At 40.5% G+C, this 19484-nt stretch overlaps 1 protein-coding gene across 5 annotated transcripts in view; it reads left to right on the forward strand.

Annotated features, from left to right (window-relative positions):
- The window catches only part of DPYSL3 (dihydropyrimidinase like 3), a 54675-nt gene that overhangs the window by 19610 nt on the left and 15581 nt on the right, over nt 1-19484 (forward strand). For 3 of the 5 annotated variants that reach the window (XM_082213489.1, XM_082213490.1, XM_082213491.1), the window contains exons 2-3: nt 12755-12843; nt 18529-18713. In XM_082213489.1, the coding sequence (XP_082069615.1) occupies nt 12755-12843; nt 18529-18713 (274 nt within the window). Of the gene's footprint in view, nt 1-553; nt 774-12754; nt 12844-18528; nt 18714-19484 lie in introns of those variants that run through there. The other 2 variants (XM_082213492.1, XM_082213493.1) reach the window with 2 other exon arrangements.

Genomic DNA, 19484 nt, shown 5'->3' on the forward strand with positions numbered 1-19484 from the left:
CATCCCCGTTTCCTGGGGACAGTCCCTGGATTTACAAATCAGTCCCCATACAAAATCCATTGAAGTTGAAAAGTGTCCCCAGATTCATTGAAAAAAATCTGGTAACCTTAAACTAGAAGTCATTTGTTGCTCAAAGAGATGAAATATATCTGACCATTTTCCACTGGGTATCTATGGATACTAATTCCTAAAATCTTAGCTTCTTGCTAGTCTCTGGGAAGTTTGATGCGCTTTTCTGACTGCTCCCTTGAATTGTCAGTGCTGGCTTGTAGCTCCTTGCTTCTTCTGCAGTAGCTAACGTCCCTGGGAAAGATCTTATGGGCCTTGCCCAGTCCCTTTGCAAATCTGGTAGCCAGTCTTTCCACTGCTACCCTCTAGCGGCTGTCATGCCTTACTGCTATGACAGCAGCTCAGAGTGGGTGAGGCAAATAAGGCGAGGAGAGAAAAATCAATGCACAGAGAAAGCGAGACTGGGAAGGAGGAGAAGGGAGGAGTCGCCTCATCAGCCATTCCTGTCTTACAGGGTCCCAGCTGTCATTGGTAAAAGAGGAGGGAGGGAGAGGATTTACTATTGTGTGAAACAAGTGGGAGGGGGCAAGACAGAGAGGAAGACGAGGAAAGGAAGGAAGCACCATTTGTTTCACCTGAGCCTGAGCTGCTTTGCAAGCTGGTACTGCTCCTAGGTTGGAGGATAGGAGCTGGTTCTATCCCTGCCACAACAGCCGAACGTCATGTCTGGTTATCAGGGCAAGAAGAACATCCCCAGGATAACAGTGAGTGGCTTAACGTATCTTCTTTCGTTCTCCCCACCCTCCGCTCTTCATGTTTGCTGCATTTATGCTTCTGTCTTCACATTTGTTTTGTATTAGTTTACTCATCCCCACCAGCTACTACCCATGTCAGTCTAGTTTTGTAAGAAGCTGGTGCTGATTCAATTCATAGTTGCGAGGGATATTACAAAGCCAAAAATGAGGAGGTGCATGCAGGGGCAGCCCTGATTAAGTAAATCTTGGGACTTTCATAAACTGTACAATTGTCTCGTGCTGTTAAATTACTGTCTGGGAGGACTGTACTTGTGTGAAGCAGTGATATCAGACTGCAGTATCTTCAAGCCCCAAAATGTTGCTATCAAATCTCTCTTCTCCCCCGCCCCCCCACCTCCCCCTTCATGTCTGTTGTCCATGTCTGTGGGGCATGGTGAGGATTTAGTGACATTCTGTTTTCAACCCTGCATGTTGGGAGTAGATTTCCCTCCTTGTTCAGTTCAGGATGTTTGATCACTTTTTAAATGCTTTGGACAGACCCTTGTTTTTGTTTTTTGTTCTGTCACCACTCCTTTTTTTAAAAAAAAGCAGGAACACTGGTATGCCTAAGTTGCCTGCTGCATAGTTTCGTTTGCTGCATATTTGGGTGCGTCATGTGCTTTGACTGGCTCAGGAAAAAGAGGAATTGATTCATCTGTAAATGTGAAAGCTTTGTTTTACAAATGAATGTGAAATATATAATTTTCTCTTCTAAATAATGGTTTGCTTGTTAACATGAAATAAAAACTGTCTGTTGGAGAGCATGGGGGAAATACTGTGAAAAATAGCAGTGTGTTTTGCATCTTTGCATCAGTGTGTTCCCTGCAGATACATTTCCAGTGGCTTCATACTCCACCCTGATTTATTGTTGATGCAATGAAACGGCTTGCAGAGGGGGTACCCCCTTGGTCTTTAATAGGCCTGGGGTTTATTGTCGCTGGCTTCAGATGCAAGGAGTGCAGCTGTGCTTTGTCTCCAATGCATTTTAATGAAATCTTTTGTGGGATAGGGTATGCATTGGGGGAACGGGTGGCTACTCCATCTTTGAGGCAAACAAAGGAAGCAGCACAACCAAGCATGCACACACACACACTCGCGCACACACTGGATTGGAGGGGGGAGAAGCTTAGCAGATATTTTGTCTTCCACTGTACCTGTTTAGAGGGCAACTAATTTCACTAAAGGATTGCCTTTTCTGATGGGATTTTATTGAGTGCTTTCTTTTGTTTGCCCATTTAATGGCTTAAAAGCATTTGAATAAAATTGATGCTCATGAATTCATTTTGTGATGTGTGGGGCATATTTTCCAACCTGTGACCTTAAATAAGGGATGAGTTTATGTTAACTACAGCGGCCAGTTTGTTTTTGTCACCACCCCACCCCACCCCACCCCACCCCACTGAAACAGCCAGTTTTCTTGAACCTTTTTTGGAACAGATATTTTTCTTTTAAGGTGAAAAACACTGAGAGTTGCAGACTAGACAGTTGGGAATAATTATATAAAATAAGTAGACATAGCCAACATCTTATTTTACTCTCACATTTCTGGCAGTGCTGAATTATTTGCCTTTAATGCCAAAGTCATTTAATATTTAAGCCAATTTTTACCTGCTTTCAGATAAAGCAGCTAGGTGTGTACATGCACAGTATAATGCTATAAAGCAGCCATGTAAAAGTGTTACATTTTCTTCTCTCTTAGGTCTAGAAGGTGTGACCTACATTAGCTAGCTAAATCCCATGATATTGTTTTCTTTTGTGCTGCTGCACCTGACTGCAGCAGTTTTTCCTCTTTGACGCTCTGTGCAGTGGGGCCGCACCTATCTTGGTATTCAGCATATGCTTTCTTTGAAATAGTGGAAAGTCCAGCTGCACTAGGGTCCAGCTGCTCACTATTGTGTGTTGTTTCATAGGTCTGCTTTGGTTATTTTATGGCTACAATTAGCTTAAAAAATTATGGCATTTAGTGCTGTGGATCTAAAGTCAGGATAAAAGTAGTGATAATAAATAAATTCTTTGAGAGTGATATTATTCTTTTCAGGGGTTTTTAAAGCATTCTCAGCAGCACTCTCTCAAATTAATGTCATTTTAAAAAGCAGTTCAAGATGGTGTAGCTGGAAAATAAATGGTAAAGTTAGGTATGCACCTTTAAAGATGCACACCTAACAGTCCTCTGATAGTGTTAATAATTGTCAATTCTATACCACATGGTAACCACATAGTACAGAACTGTAAGGTGTGTACTATTGCAAGAATGTTCCTTGTTCAGTATATGAGATGTTGGTCCCCTGAAGACATGACACATTGAAGAACTGCTTTCCTAGGAGTCCTGGGGGAACCCCACCCCCACTTTCTACAGGGAGGTGCATCCCTGCATTCGAAAGGGTGTGACCACCCAGGAACCAGAAGTAATTTCCAAGAGGGAAAGAGTATACTGGTATTCAAGATTTTTTCTGCCCACAACACTGATTGCCACATGTGGCCAGCTCAGGCTGTGCATAGCCCATCGTTGTTTCCTCATTTGACAGGTTGACTAGCAGGGGATTGCAGTGCTGTAGAAGAACATCTGAGATCAAGAAAATAAACTCTTGAGGTATAAGAACACTGAATCCCTTTGTCATCATAGCTGGCAGTAAATCTCACTGCTAGTAATGAATATTGGAGTGAAAACAGTAGTACACTTCCACAGGCAGTGATGTGTGCCTGGTTGTATGGGTGGGGCTCTGCCTAAACTCAGGCATAACAGTTTCTGCGTGATCCTTAGGGATAAGCCAAAATCTTGCAGAATAATAGTGTTGCTTGTTTGTACGTAGCTTGTACATAAACTAAGAAATCCACAACAACTTGTGCAGATATTCATCTTGCATATTGTTGAAAAGCAGTCTGAGGAAATGGGAATGGCAGGATGTCTGTCTTGTCTTTCATACTGGTGCTCATGAGCAGCAGCTGTATTGTGCATATGTGGCTATTTTCACTGTGTTCTCAGGGCGTTGCCATCTTGAATATGGCTATACATGTATAGTGAGATTACCTAGACACCTGAATTAGGAAGATGGTGAGGTAGACTGAATAAAATAAGTTGTAGATAATGTATTGGAACTGGCCAATATTGCAAGAGCTCAGTGGGCTTAGGTTAGGAAGTAAAGATGTGAGACAGATAAGATGCAGACTATACAAATAGTATGTGTTTTGCTCAAAATAGACTCTTAGGAATCAAAATTACAATTGATGCTATGTTTATTTTTTTAAGTCTTGACAGATAATTGACTATACTAAAGACAATAGAAGAAACTTGGATTGCATGCAAAGATCATGCAGATTCCGATCTGGAATATTTCACTAGTTGTTTTTTTTACTCCTCATCAATATATTAGACCTTCACTTTGGGAAGAAAAATGGAGTCCTGAAGGTAAAAGTGACTTTCTCAACTACATCTGCATCAACTACATGATTTTATTTTTAGACTAGTCTTTTTCCACTGGGCATCTCCTAGCTCCACAGTATATTTTTGTTTATAAAAATATGGTATATTGGGGAATATACCATATATACCCAATTGGCGAACCCAGTGGAAAGTTGTTCATGAAGCTGAGGTTTCTAACAGTAACCACACCACCAGGATAATGCATACCTTGTACAGTATGTAGAACACTATTCACTTGCCCCTGCAATTCCCAGAAATTGTGATTTTTGGATTGTCTTGGTAAAAAAGAGGGGACATAACAGCACTCTTTTACAAGAGAGAGCTGTATTGTTGTCAGTGCATGACCTTTGTAATGTTTCTTTCAGTAACAGGAATAACATTTAAACTCTGCCCTTCTTCCAAGCCATGTGCCTTGTGGACTGTAAATATGTAAAGTATTATCTTCCTGGCTGAAACTAACCTGTTCCTTTTCTGACCTGAGTCTCAAAACATGTACCAGTTACTGTATTTCTGAACATCTTTTGGCCTGTGAAGTGTTGCAGAGGACCAGGAATTGCGTGCAAGTGTTAAGCAATTTGGAAGAAAAGTAATGGCAAAGTGATGGTTTTCAAGGAAGCATACCTTTATTACACACACCCAGAACAGTTTACATAGGACTCCTTGATTCAGTCATTTTAACAGGCCAAATCTGCTTAGTTGCAATAGTAGAATTCCATTGTCTGCTGTGAGACTATTCTCTATATAACTCTGCATTGTATAAAGAGTCTGTGTAAAATTCCATTTTCATACTCCTGCCAAGTCAGGAAGCGTCTCTAATATATGTATATTTTATGCTAATTTAACATACTTCATTGGCCACATACCCAATACTTTGAAATATGAGTATACATCTGAGAGTCGCACCTATGCCTATAAAAGATCCAGGAAAACATCATGTGGGAGACAAGATGAACAAATTATGGAGCTACTCCAGCAGTACTCTGTGTGCATGTGCTGCCCAAAATTGTATAAGATGGCTTTCCCCCCTTAGACCTTTGGATATGTATGAAAGAGGTAGAGTAGAAAGAATCTGCTCCAGTCTTTCAAAAGTAAAATGAGGAGGGGACTTGAGATTTAGATGAACGTTATCTTTTTTAACAGAAAAAACTGTTCTTATAACTTGGACTCCTGTTTGCTTTCTGTTTCCCTATTGTTTTTTACAAATGTCAAATATGATGTCCCAAAAACATGAGAATCAGGTAGGGAAGGCATGGTCTATCATTTTAAAGCAATCTGAAAGATGAAATAAATCACAAGTATATGCTGTGCTACTTTTCTAGAAAAACAGGTGCTGGAACTCACCAGGAACACCTTCCCCTTTCTCTAAAAATGGCAATGGCACTCACCTGAGAGGTGTCAGAACTGAGTTCCGGTGTGTTACCCCTGGGGAAAAAGCCCCATATCCACCCTTCTGCCACTACCACTACTGAACCCAAACACCAGTGTTCAAAACTTTATCAGAAGATATGTTGCTTGAACCACACAAACACAGTGAAATTGCTTTCCTGAGGAGCACTGCCCATTGTGTTTTTTAAAGAAACCCAGTGAATAGAAATACTTTGTGGCTTGTCTGTTAAAGTTCTGGGTTCTCTTGATGCTTTGGTTCCATTTCAAAGGCAAAGGGTGTGCTGGGTTCAGGGTGTTGGGGCCAAGACACTTGAAAATACAGAAGACACAGGGTTAGCCATAGCATATATTCCCCCCCCCCAGCTGGAAATACATAGGAATTGGAAACTTGATTTACAATTGGTCCTTTGTGGTAGGGATTTAAAATCATTTATTTTAGATCAATCTGCCTTTCTACAGACCATTGTTTTTGGTAGGGAGCATGCTAGTAGTTGCACATTTGTGCTGCCTACCAGGAACATTTGACTGGATTGATCAATATAGATTTTTAAAGTTACCAGGAAAAGGGTCAATTTTAAATCAGTGAGTTAAACCAAATTTCCACTTTTCTAATTCATCTATTAACATGCATCCTAACGGGTTGTTGTAGCAATTGAAACATCTTCATACAACCTATGAATATAATCCATTTGCTGCCAAGGAGTGTGGTGGAGTCTCCTTCTTTGGAGGTCTTTAAGCAGAGGCTTGACAACCATATGTCAGGAGTGCTCTGATGGTGTTTCCTGCTTGGCAGGGGGTTGGACTCGATGGCCCTTGTGGTCTCTTCCAACTCTATGATTCTATGATTCTATGAATCCAGAACCTCTGATCATGTAGCCTACATGGCCTTTGTACAAAAGGACTTTATGCAGATTTGGAATAGTTTTAAAATTAGGAGTGCCTGGTGTTCTTGCATATGCAAGGACACTTAGCAAGATCACTTACATGAAGATTAAGTAACCAGAAGTTTATTGTTGTTAGCTACATTTATATCCAATCTTTCCTACAAGTATAAGACAGCATGCATAGCTCCCACCTTCCATTTTATACTCACAACAGTCCTACAAGGTAGAGTAGTGACTGGTCTAAAATCACTTCATGGCCAAGTGAAGATTTGAACCCGGTAATCCCCAGCCTCAGTCCAACATTCTAAACACTATATCACACTGTCCATTTCAGTGGAAAAGGGAAATGCTCTTCGGTTGACTTCTAAATATTCATGGCTTCCTCGGTGATAACTAGAATCTATATTTCATGTGTCATATCTGTAATATGTGATCTTGAAAGTTGCATATGTTTGCCTTTTGTTTCTATTTTTAATACAATATTCCTTCTACAGAGTCAATTGCTTTAAACATGTTTGAACTGAATTTATATTTTGTTTTAAACCACAAAACAAACCTAACTAATCTTTTGGAGAAAGAAAAAGTTGTTTCAGAGAAAAAAATGGTTTTTACTGTTCCATCCTGTGGTGCATAATCCTCTCCAGATTTTTATAGACACCAGCTATCAAGGAATCTGGCAGAGGTGCCAGAAGTTTCAGTATCAGTCTTGGGGCCATTTCACATCTACAAACGTGACTTCCATTACAAATCTATGCAGTTAGTCTGCATAGAGTGAATGTTTGCCTGTGAATTACTACAAGGATAATTAGATTGTATTCATAGTAGAGCATCAGTGCAGTTTGTCCCATTCATGGTAGTGATTTATGGTTGTGAAACATGAAGGGCTGATTTGTGCTACCATTCTACCTGTGTACATTCAATCTCAACTAAAAGAAACCCGTGCATTAGTATTCCATGTGCACCCTTTTTTCTCATAAAGTCAGTGTTGTTTTGTGCAAGGATTTTTGGATGGCAGGGGGGAAATGGGAGTTCATGGTGGCTTGCATCTTTTTAAAATCAAGCCATCTGCCTTCCTGATCTTGCTTTTGCAGTCAGACAGTACTAATGTCTCTTCCTGTAGAAACTTGCAGAGGAGTAGCCAAATGAGTCTGTGCTCTTAATAGTTCATGGCCGTGTATGCTGTAATAACTTTTTAGTCTTAAAGGTGGTAGATAACTCTTTGCTGTTTATCCTTTTGGTAGAAAACATCTGGTGTGTAGGGTAACATTTATGTGAGAATGAACAAGCAATAAAGTCTCCTGTAGCAACAGAGAGGCATCTTCATTTAACAGGATGCTCAAAGGAGGTAACAGAGAAGGCCTGGGATCTGTGCCAGAATTTCCAAAGAGAATCCAAGATGCACTTAGATTCTTGGTGCTTTTGTTGTGACTCCATGAATGTGATTTCTTTCATCTGTATCTTGCAGATAAAATTTCCCTCAGGCCAACAGTGGCTAATGATGCAGCCTGCAACAGGGTTGGCAGGAAGACATGGCTGGGTGTGGGGAAGCAGAAATGAGCTTTGGCAGGATGAACAGAGTGTTTATTGTAATAGCCCGGGAGATCTTGGTAAGCATGCAAAAGCCCTTGAATTAGTCAGGCCCGTTTCCTGATAAGCGCTTCAGTTTCCTCTTTAGTTCCTCTTGCATACGAACGAATCCAGAACTTTCTGTGCCAGAATAGACATGATGTCATTGAATGTGCCATCCCCCACCCTTTTCTGCCTACCAACTAATGGAGTTGGTGCTGGCCTTCCTCTTTCTTATTTTGCTGCTACTAGGGCTCGGCACAAATGATGATAAATGCAAAACTTTAAAATATCAATGAAACAACCACTAAGGCCATTACATTCCTGTATACTTTTGCTACAGCAACAGTAGACCAAAATAAACTTCTAACTGTGCTGTGCCTCGTCCTTTATTCAGATTCATTAGCATCAGTTACTTCTGCCCATTAAGAATTCAGAAGGGGGGAAATGTACTTCAGTCAAAAAAGTTAAGTACCGGTAACTTGCATTCAGCAGTGAGTTAGGACAAGGTGGCAATAAGGGAGGTGCACACAGACCTTTTGTTCCTCTTAAGGTTTTGTTGGGCTGCAAGCATGCAGGCAGGGGAAGGCTGTATTGAGCCCTGTCAGAATCATCCCTCTGTGGGGGCTGGTACGATCAGATTGTTCACTTCTTATTTTCTCCACATCACTTTTTTTATTTTATTGGGAGATCACATTTTAGAGCACGGGTCTGAATCTAGAAGATAAAGATTTTTTTAAAAAAGCATTGCAAATCTAGTACTGTACTGTATTAAAACAAACACAGATTGTGCTACAATGTAATTTGCACACACTTGATACATTCTGCTTATGAATTCCTGGCCTGACCTTCAACACTTTCCCACCAACCCTTTAGTATAGGCAATGTTATTTTGCCACCCCACCCTCCAATTATTCTGTTTGCTTCACAATTTTGGGAAACTTGGTGTCTAGAACTGAAATTGATCAGCCTAGGTGAGATTTTTGTCAAGAGCTTGCTTGTTATTTTGTGCTGAGGAAATCATCAGATATTCATTATACAGTGGTACCTCGGATTACATATGCTTCGGGTTACATATGCTTCAGGTTACAGACTCCGCTAACCCAGAAATAGTGCTTCAGGTTAAGAACTTTGCTTCAGGATGAGAACAGAAATCGTGCTCCGGCGGCGCGGCAGCAGCAGGAGGCCCCATTAGCTAAAGTGGTGCTTCAGGTTAAGAACAGTTTCAGGTTAAGTACGGACCTCTGGAACGAATTAAGTACTTAACCCAAGGTTACCACTGTATTTGTGTTATGTGTACTATTAGAATGCAGAAGTCTTAGGGTAATCTAAGAAACAAGCTAAAATTGTATAGTTGTTTTTAACAGTGTATTTCATATTGTATTACAACATATGAATAAAACTTGGGGTCCTTTTATGGGAGACCATATGGATGATACATATGTACCCCTGTCTCTTTCAGATGTGTTGGGCATTTGAAAAATGTTTGTAGGAGGTCTTCCAAGAAACTTTTCATTTGGGAGCAAAGCATAACAGCACACCTTAAAATCAGTAAAATCACAGGTTGTGTACGAATGAGAAAGATGATGTTTAAGAACAGAGAATTGTATTTTTTGTCTCATTGCACCTCAGGAATTATGAACTGGACTTGTTGCTTATTTGAATTTTCACCTGTCCAGGAAGGCCAACTTTATTATAGAAGTAGATGCCATGAAGAATGAAGAGGTGGAGGGGGGCACTGTTGTTGCCATAAATTCCCTTCTAATATCTACAACCCTTGGGTTATTTGGAAGACAGGTGGTGCTGTGGTCTAAACCACTAAGCCTCTTGGGCTTGCCGATCAGAAGGTTGGCGGTATGAATCCCCGCAATGGGGTGAGCTCCCGTTGCTTTGTCCTAGCTTCTGCCAATCTAGAGTTCAAAAGCACACCACTGCAAGTAGATAAATAGGTACTGCTGTAGCGGGAAGGTAAACAGCATTTCCAAGCACTCTGGCTTCTGTTCTGTTGCACCAGAAGCAGTTTAGTTATTGCTGGCCACATTACCTGGAAAGCTGTCTGTGAGCAAACGCTGGCTCCCTTGGCCTGAAGCAAGATGAGCGTTGCACGCCTTTGACTGGACTTAACCGTCCAGGGTCATTTATCGATTTGGAAGACTAGCAATCCTTAACTAGCAATCTATATTGTAATGTCTATTCACTTAACTGATTTGCTTGGACTATACTCCGAATAACCATGGAACCCATAACAGTAGGGATTCAGGGTTGCAGAGAGTAAAGAAACTAACCAAATGTTTATGTGTAGGTTATTGTAACAGCTATGAAAACAAAGCCTGCCCTTTTTGTGTGAACGGAAATAACTATTCCTGGTTCACGAGTCATGTGTGTCAGCATGGCGCAGCAGCAGAAAGGACCACGGAGGAGCAAAGCATCTGCAAGCTCCCTCTCTGGAAGCCCACTCATTTGTGCTAAGCTAAGTGTGATGTGTGGAAGAGGTGAATGCATTTCAGAAAAGGACTCTGTGTATCCAAGGGAGTATTTCTTGCATTATTTCCCCTGATTTTTTTTACGATGTTTGCATGAGGTCTTGCTTCATTGGGAAGTAAGATTGGTCTATGTATGGGGTAGGTATGGAACAGGGTTTCCCAGACTTGGATTTCCAGCAGTTTTGGACTACAACACCCATCATCCCTAGCTAGCAGGACCAGTGATCAGGGATGGTAGGAACTGTAGTATAAAAACAGCTGGAGACCCAATTTTGGAAACAATAGAGGAGTGCACTTTGGGGGGATGAAGTCAAACTGCTGGAACGTTGCAGTACCTGCTGTGGCTGTAGAGGCTGATATGGGAGAGACAAATTTTGTTGCAGCTGGGGTTTCTTTTTAAATAGTGTTTTATACTTTTATTATTACACTGGTTTGGCACTCTTATACATTTTTGAATTTTTTTGCATATATATTCAAACTTGTTTTTTCACAACTGGTGCTTTTATTTTCCCCTCCCCCCCATTAGTGTTTACTTTTCTCTAGAGCCAGTGACCATCTCATTGGGTTGTTCATGAAGGGGAGGTTTATTCACTTTGGGTTCCCTCCCCCTAAATATTAATTTCCGCTGCTACAAACCTTACAGTTCCCTCAAGCTGATAGCCAAATAGCTAAAACAGAAACAATCATTCAACTTTCTTGAAGCATTTTTAGGAAGCTCATTTTTTCAGTGAACTGACCTTTCTACAACATAAAAACATTGCCTTTCATTCAAAATGTCTTAAGGTTGCAGAGTGTGCACGGAGCTTCTCAAAGGAGGGGCTGCCCCAATTACGGTGTTGGAATATGTGCAGTGAATGCATGGCATGTAACTGAATCCTTGGCCTGTACAGAGCTGGATGGGCACATTAGTCTGGGGATCGGGTTTATTTGATTTTGTTATTTCCTATGACAAAAAGAGAGAGAAAAGATAGTGAAGATAGAGAAGAAGATAGAGAAGAAGATTACTTGCCAAAGTAACAAAAATTGTGGTGTTTTTTATTTTTTGTAAATTGCCTTAGAATTTGAGGCAAGGACATTTCAGTCAAAAAATATTTTGAGTCAGGAATGCAGAAATCAAACATTGTCTGGGTTTCCAGTTGAATGCTGCTTTTAAGGCTACCCATAGGCATCTTCTTGGCCATTGTGAGAACAGGGTGCTGGGCTAGATGGACCATTGGCCTGATCCATGAGACACAGTGATATGGTAACATCCAAAGGAATAACTTTCATAAATACCTTTAAAAAAAACTGGTGCAGTGAAAGAGCTCCCCTCCTCCCCCCCCCAGATTGGTGTAAACAGTGGGGATACGAAACTGCCTTAGTTTAACCACCAGGGACCAATTAACTCTTTCTGGAGTCCTTAGGAGAAATTGGTTCTGGCATGTACCAGCTTGCTGCTTGTGGCCCAGTACTGTGGATTATGTTGGCTATTCTATGATGGTCAACCTTTTCAGGCCCATTTGTGTACCCTCTCTAATTTTTTTAACTTAAATGGTGCTGATATTTTGACTTGCCTTAGGTCTGGCTGTGACCCAGTAATAGATCCCCATCCACCAGTTGAAGATCTATGGTTTATGGCAGGCACGGTCAAACTTGGCCATCCAGATGTTTTGGGACTAAAATTCCCATCATCTCTGACCACTGGTCCTGTTAGCTAGGGATGATGAGAGTTGTAGACCCAAAACATCTGGAGGGCCACGTTTGGCCATGCCTGGTCTATAGGAAGTTGGTAAGTCTTTCCTTTGGTCCAAGTGTTGAACTAAATCTTTTGCACCTTCCAATGCAGATTATTTTAATGTTGTGAGCCCCCCCCCCCCAAAAATGTAATGTTGATATGATGGTGCTCAAAATTAGCTTCTACACTGAATGCTGTTAAAAAAGAACTCTCAGAACTGTTCAGTAGTAGCAATATCAATAGCATCCAGGTGAAACTGCCGCTTGTTCATGGACAGCAGTGGGATTGCATCAGCTATCCAGCTCTAGGGAAATGGGCAGATAATTTGTAACTTATGCCAAACAGAGATGGAATTGATTAAAGATTGGGCCTACTTTAACTAAGCACAGTTCATTGGCTTTGTGTTACTCTTTCCATGGACACCCTGGGTTATAAAAAGGAGATGCAAACATATGCATAACATCTGTCAAATACAAATCTTTGCTTTCTCTTCACAGAGCGACCGTCTTCTCATTAAGGGAGGGAGGATAGTCAATGATGATCAGTCATTCTATGCTGACATTTACATGGAGGATGGTCTTATAAAGTAGGTATACAGTTCCCACAGCCCACTCTTTGTTTTCCTAGTGGTCAGAATATATCTATCTCTTGAAGAGAGGAACGGGATTCCCAAAATTGTTATGTTCAAGTTTATATTGCATGTATACTGTCTTCTTATTCATGTCAAATAGTCTGTGATTAAGTCATTTACAGCACATGGCTTTCTATATCAGTGCATTTAAACTGTCATAGTATTTGGAGACCCTTTGCTAAAGAGAAGAGATGACAAATGTAATTTATGTTTGGTTTCTGGCTTGCCTACTGCATCATAAAAATGACTGTTACATTTATTGCAGTTAAAGATGGTAAAGATTTTCTTAAAAGAAGCTGTGTCTTTAAGATTCTGAGAGGTTTTAGGCAAAAGTTGTTATGGTTTCTGTTTTATCTGGCTTCTGGTTATGTTTATGAAGTCAAAGTAATGACTCCAGTGGTTAAAGGCTGGAATTGTTCTAGTGTGTAAATACATGCAATTAGGATTAAATCCCAGTGCAGTGGGGTTTGAGTTGTGGGATATTTTATAGCCAAGGATCTCAAATGTTCTTTGCCATTAAAGTATAAAAGCAAATATCCAGATTCTTCTGCAGGAAATATTTTTAAAAGCAGCAACAGGGGAATCAAATAATATTTAAGAGGAGGAAATTGTCCAAGTGTTCAAACCCTGAGGGAAAAAGGCAATTTATTAACTGCTGGTTTGTTGCCACAAAGACATTTGGAAAGAGTACCATCTGTAAAATATTTAAAACTCACAAATAATTTTTCAAATGTTGTGAGTTCATTGATACAGAGATGTGGGGTGTTTGTGTTTAAAGGTTTCTTTTTTATACCCCAAAAATGTATCCCCAAAAGATGTATACAGGCAACGAGCATTTTATGCTTGTTCAGTATGTGTGTAGTTGCACACACGTGCATCATTGCAACCTGGAAGTGGCCGGAAAAGGGGGGTCGGAGATGTAACAGGGCTCTGCTGATGGGCACAGGTTAGGAACATAACCCCCGTGCAAAACGGCCATTGTCTGTCGTATCACAAGCTGCCAGATTTGATTTGAATAACTATTTGGTGTAATCAAGATTTTGATGAATGCAAGAGTTGGAATTGCTTCAGTTAAAACTGAACCAGTGTTCTTTGTGTACACAAGGTTGTGTGGGCTTGTAGGCCCCCCCCCTTAAAAAAAGACATTCTGCAATTTTGGCACTTTGGCTTAGAGAAGTGAGTATTAGTGGTATAAAACTTACTCATATGTAAGCCAAAGAACATGGAATTGTGCATGTATTCAGAAGGGCTAATAGAAGACATTTTGGAGCATATATTTATACTTGTATTCCACTTGTCTTTCCATCATGTATAACAGGATGCCCAAAGCAGCTTAAAATCAATATAATTTTCAAAAAATATCAAAATTGGAAACAAAAAGCAAACAGCAGTTAAGAAGAAAGGAAATTTACAAAAAGCTTCAGCTCAAAATTCAGACAAATCATAAGCTTGAATAAAATTGTCTTTACCTGGCATCTAAATGCCACCAGAGAGGAATCAGCCAGGTTCCCTGGGGCAAGGTCCTCCAGAGTCCTGGCACCACTAGAGGAGGCACTGTTAGAGGAGAGGTAGCTCTAGGGGGGTGGTCGCACTGGGCACGTAACTTTTGGGGCGCAGGAGCAAGCTCCACCACTATTACTCCAAGGTAGAGTGGGAGGTGGGTGGCTAGATTTTGGCATTGCACAGGGTGCCACTGAAATTTGAGGTGCCAAGGTCCACCAGTGGTTAGAGGGGGTTTGGGTGTGGTAGAGATATCTTTGCTGGCGAGGATGAGGCCCCCACTGTGCCTGCTGAAAGCACAGTGGAGTGCATTCAACTGCCTAAGGTGTTTCTACCAGCATTTACTGTTGTAAGACCCTGAAACAGAACACTGTGCACAAGCTGGGATAGGGTTGGTGATGGATCTGCTGGATCCAAAGCAGGCCTGTTTCCTGGAGCTAGCAAAACAAAGTGGAAAATTACAGCCCTTCGGCTTCTACCCTGGCCAGCAGGGCTGTGGATGTGGCAGTGAATCCATTTGTTCACTACCACCCCAGCTGCAACGTGGATTGCTGTGTAAGTCCTTCAGGTCAGAGGAAGATGAGATTCAAGCAAGAAGATAGTATTTCTTGTACTGCTATAGCACAATGAATGTGCTGTTAAAAATTCTGCACAGAATGCACAAGGCTATGTCAGTGGATGTCCAAATACATAGCGAACTCATTGTCAACTCCCAGGGAAAGGCTTTTGTTTTTTTATAGAACTTTTTGATGGTGGTGGAATTGCAAAACTCTGGCAAAACTTAAGAACAGTTCAGCAGCTGTGTCCATTATATTAGGGAGTTTTCATTTTTTGCAACAAGTAATTCTAACTTTTAGACCTTAAGGACTTGAGAATTGTTTTTGCATATGGAGACAGGGCTTTTAAAAATATTTTTAAAAGCTTTGTTTTTACCTCCTATTTATTTACAACAAAATACAAGTTTATTTATTTTTAACATCCAGACAAAATTCTCATGGAATTTGTCAGGGAACTGACATCGGAGCGAGAGGCGAAGGGGAGGCTCCCAGATGATCCTGGCGAAGGACCCAGCAGCAGGGGGAGAAACAGCTCAGTAGAGGGGGAAGCCAATCAGCGCAACACCAGGGATAAAGGGGGGCAGACAGGGGAATTGGAGAGAGGGCTCCAGGACTCTTCACTGGACATCAGCGAGGAGAGCCCAGGTCCTCCGCTACCCACGCCTTCGCTGCGCAGAAGACTCCCGCGCAGTGAGAGGAGGAGGAGACTGGGTGTCAAACAACTTTTATGTTGGAAGAGGTTCAAGAAATGCCCACTGACGGATTCTGCCAGTGGCTGAGGCAGCCACGATGAGAAAGGGCTGTGCAGTCAGAAAGGTTTAACAAGGCAAATTAACCGAGAAAGGCACCAGTTTACGCACGAGTAACTCATACCTATTACAGAATTAATCGGTTGCAAATAGTACAGTTGGTGCTTTAATTTTTTTGGTAGTAAATAGAAGTGGGAGCTTTATCTTTTTTCAGTTATTTTTTATGTTTATTTTGGAGCAACCTGATCTCATTATACATTTTAATGGTGTGAATGAAGAGTGATTGCATCCAGTAAAGCTGATGTTGCAGTAAGTTCAGGACTGACAAAAGGAAATGCTTCTTCACACCTTTAAGTTTTGGAATTCACTGCCATAATATTTGCTTCAATGCTTCTTGCTTACAGCCACTGCAGTGCTGTAAGCTCGGACGAGGGAAACTGAGGTTTAGATCCCTGCTCATCTGTGAAGCTTACTGGCTGAACCTGGGCACCTTTCATTCTGTTGGATGATTGTGGGCACCCTGAGCTCCTTGAAGATACAATATATAAATGCAATGAATTATCCTAATTTATGAAGGTTGGTCTGTGAACAGCTGTGAATAGCCACGCTAGCTGCCCTAAATGACACCATATTTAGAGGCAGTATGCTTCTCAATTTTGAATCCAGGGGATAAGCAAGGGTTGGCCATCACAAAAAAGGAAATAAATCCCAACAATCTGAAGTCTTGATAAAAAGATTGGGTCAAAAAATAGTTGCAAACTAATGTAAACACACACAGAGAGAGAAACAGAGAGAGAGAGAGAAGGGCAGGATTCACCTAAGAAGCCCCTTCAGCAGACGTCATGCACAAGGACTCCTGCTTGCACAATGGGACTCCCCCCTTTCCCTGTGTACCCCTCAAAATTGGCTCAAATCAGTCAGGAGTGCCCCCAGAATAGCAGAAAGAGGAGAGGGGGATTGTTCTATCTGGCAAGCTGAAATGCTTACACAGATGGAATAGAACAGTGTTGAATTCCACCAAATATAATTTAATGGAATCTAATGACAATTAAAAACAAACAATGCTATTTATAACCAAAGCAAAAGCATACAAATGCAAACAGTGTATATTAGCAAAATAACTGAACAGATGTAGCTCATAAGATATCACAGATCGCTGGAATGTCAAGAAACAAAACAAATAAAACTTGCAAACTATCCCAAGACTCAAAGATATTTTGATATTGGTCTTCCTCACTGGTCTTTACTATGTGCATGAAAACTGTTTGGTGGAAAAAGTAACTGTAACTCAACAAACACGAAGCCAAATGTACAAATTAAGAAAGCAACACTACCTGCTGATACAAAATATAATAATAAAAAATATTATTATTTATTCAAAATAATACATTTAAAAACTCAGATGCTGCCTTCCCAAATGGAGCCTTAAAAGAGCAGAAAACATATCAAGTTACAATAAACTATACAGTGAAGAAAAACAATATAATGTTAATATAAATTCTATTCTTCAAATGATACTTACAAATATATTTTTAAAACTAATGTTAGAACTGCTTCATAAATGTCATAACTTTCTACATGAATATAATTTCCATGTAGGAAATTGCTTGCATGTACCTCACGGTATGTGATGCACACTATGTCTGTTTCTCCATCATAAGAAGCTTTAGCTTGTTCTGTGATATATACATGTGATGAAACAGAAACATTTGCTAAGTGTGATAGGGTATATATAGGGTACATGAAATTTCCCACATGAAAATTATGTAAATTGTCCAATTACATATATCTAGCTTGCCTTTCCAACATTTTGGTGCATATGTCTTACGATGACACCGTATACCAAAAATATAATTAACATTGAAATTCACATACAGTGAAAATCCAATCCATAATGAAACACTAGTCTTTTGATTACCAGAAAATATTTCATGGCTTTGTATAAGTCCAGCAGATGCCCGTATTGTTGGTGCCTGAATCTCTGAAGCCTTGGGAGAAGTACATTCTTCTCTGAGCAGGGTGTTCATGGGTGAAACGACCCTTAGTCAAGCTGAAGCTTGGCTTGTAAACCTTGGGAATTGCTCCCCCCAGTTTTTAAAACAGGAGGCTACTATACTCCATACCAAATGGAGAACATTTTGCTTAAGGTAGCTAATCAAAATTAACTGTAAAAAGACAGACAAACCAGCAGTAACAGGCTTATTTCTAGTTAGTAGGAGCAGAAATGTGGGACACTCACTGCTGCAGCCTGTCTGGAAATCTGGGTCTCTGCCAAACAGCTGCATAAGTGGCAGGTGGAGGGCACAATTTGACATTTCAGGGGTACTGCTAAACTCATTCACTTGCTGCCCTTACTTGTGGTATGACAAATGTAGGAAGGGCTAAGCATGCTCTTCTTGCCCACAAGTGCCAGTCACATAGTCTTCCTACCTCTTTGCAGCTGTTAGGTAGAGTCCTGGTTTTCCATTTTGGGGTTTCCATCAATGTGTGGTTCTTCTGGCATTAGTATAATAATGTATTGAGTTCAGGTATTTGGCTTCTTAAATACGTACTCTTCTAATAGGCAGGTCAAATAAAGAAATGTTTGATGAAATTCACTCAAATCCTAACTCTTTTGCAAAAGGAGTATAAAAAACATATATTTGCTCCATTATTGTAACACTTTACTTTACAGCCTAAAGTAACTAAAATGTATAAGAGAAATCTGTACTAAATATGCTGGTTTGCTGATCAGTTATGGTGGATGAAAGAACTGTCTTATTGTGGAATAAATTGCACTCGACATTTGTCATTGTAAACGTGTTTATCAGACTGGTTTGTTATTATTTAATCAGGCAAATTGGAGACAACTTGATAGTCCCTGGTGGAGTGAAGACCATAGAAGCCAATGGAAGGATGGTTATACCTGGAGGGATTGATGTCAACACTCATTTGCAGATGCCATACAAGGGGATGACAGCAGTGGATGACTTTTTCCAAGGGACAAAAGCAGCCTTGGCGGGTGGGACCACCATGATCAGTAAGTACAAGGGTGGAGGGGGGCTCTCTTTGTGACTTCCTCGACAGTTTGTGGGTCTTCTAAACATTACCTTCCTTTTTTATTATTACAAAACTTGTTTCTGGTGCATAATATGGTGCTAGGTATAGATATAATGTTGGTTATAGTTAAGATAGGGTGAACGTTTTACAAGTGGAAAGTACAGTTCATTGAGTGTCCTTCTACATGCTCCCATCAGTCCCAGCCAGAGTTGTGGTCCATTACCATCTACCACATCAGTCATCCTTGCTGTGGAACATATTGAGGGCTGCCTCAGAAGCTCAATAATTGCCATTATTGGTTCATAGTTGTTTATTTCTATAGTGTTTAAAATGTTTAAAAATGCTTGAAAACTGCTCTACTCATTGCAGCTCCATTGGTCATCAGATGTAATGGGTGATGCATATTTATTTTTGTTTTTCCTCCATGGAAATAATTTGGAGCTAGAAAGTGTGTAGTTATGGCAAATGAACTTCAGTAGACTCCAAAGCGAGATGAAGTTTGTGTTACAGCTTCCATGGAGAAATCAGGCTTTCTGGAAAAACTTACTGAAGTGTAAGGATTTATGCAATAACCCAACTTAGCTTCATTATACTGTGAGATTTTTGTTGAAGGTCTTGTTTGCTCAAATATCAAGATTTAATCTTTTATTCAATGGCATTTCAGCAGTTTAACAAATAATAAACGTGCACAAAATTGTGATTTAAAAATAATAATAGTAGAGCATGCCTCAGAAGACAAATCAATCTCCCA

Source organism: Podarcis vaucheri, assembly GCF_965113315.1.
Source record: "Podarcis vaucheri genome assembly, chromosome: 2".
Classification (NCBI taxonomy): Eukaryota; Metazoa; Chordata; class Lepidosauria; order Squamata; family Lacertidae; genus Podarcis; species Podarcis vaucheri.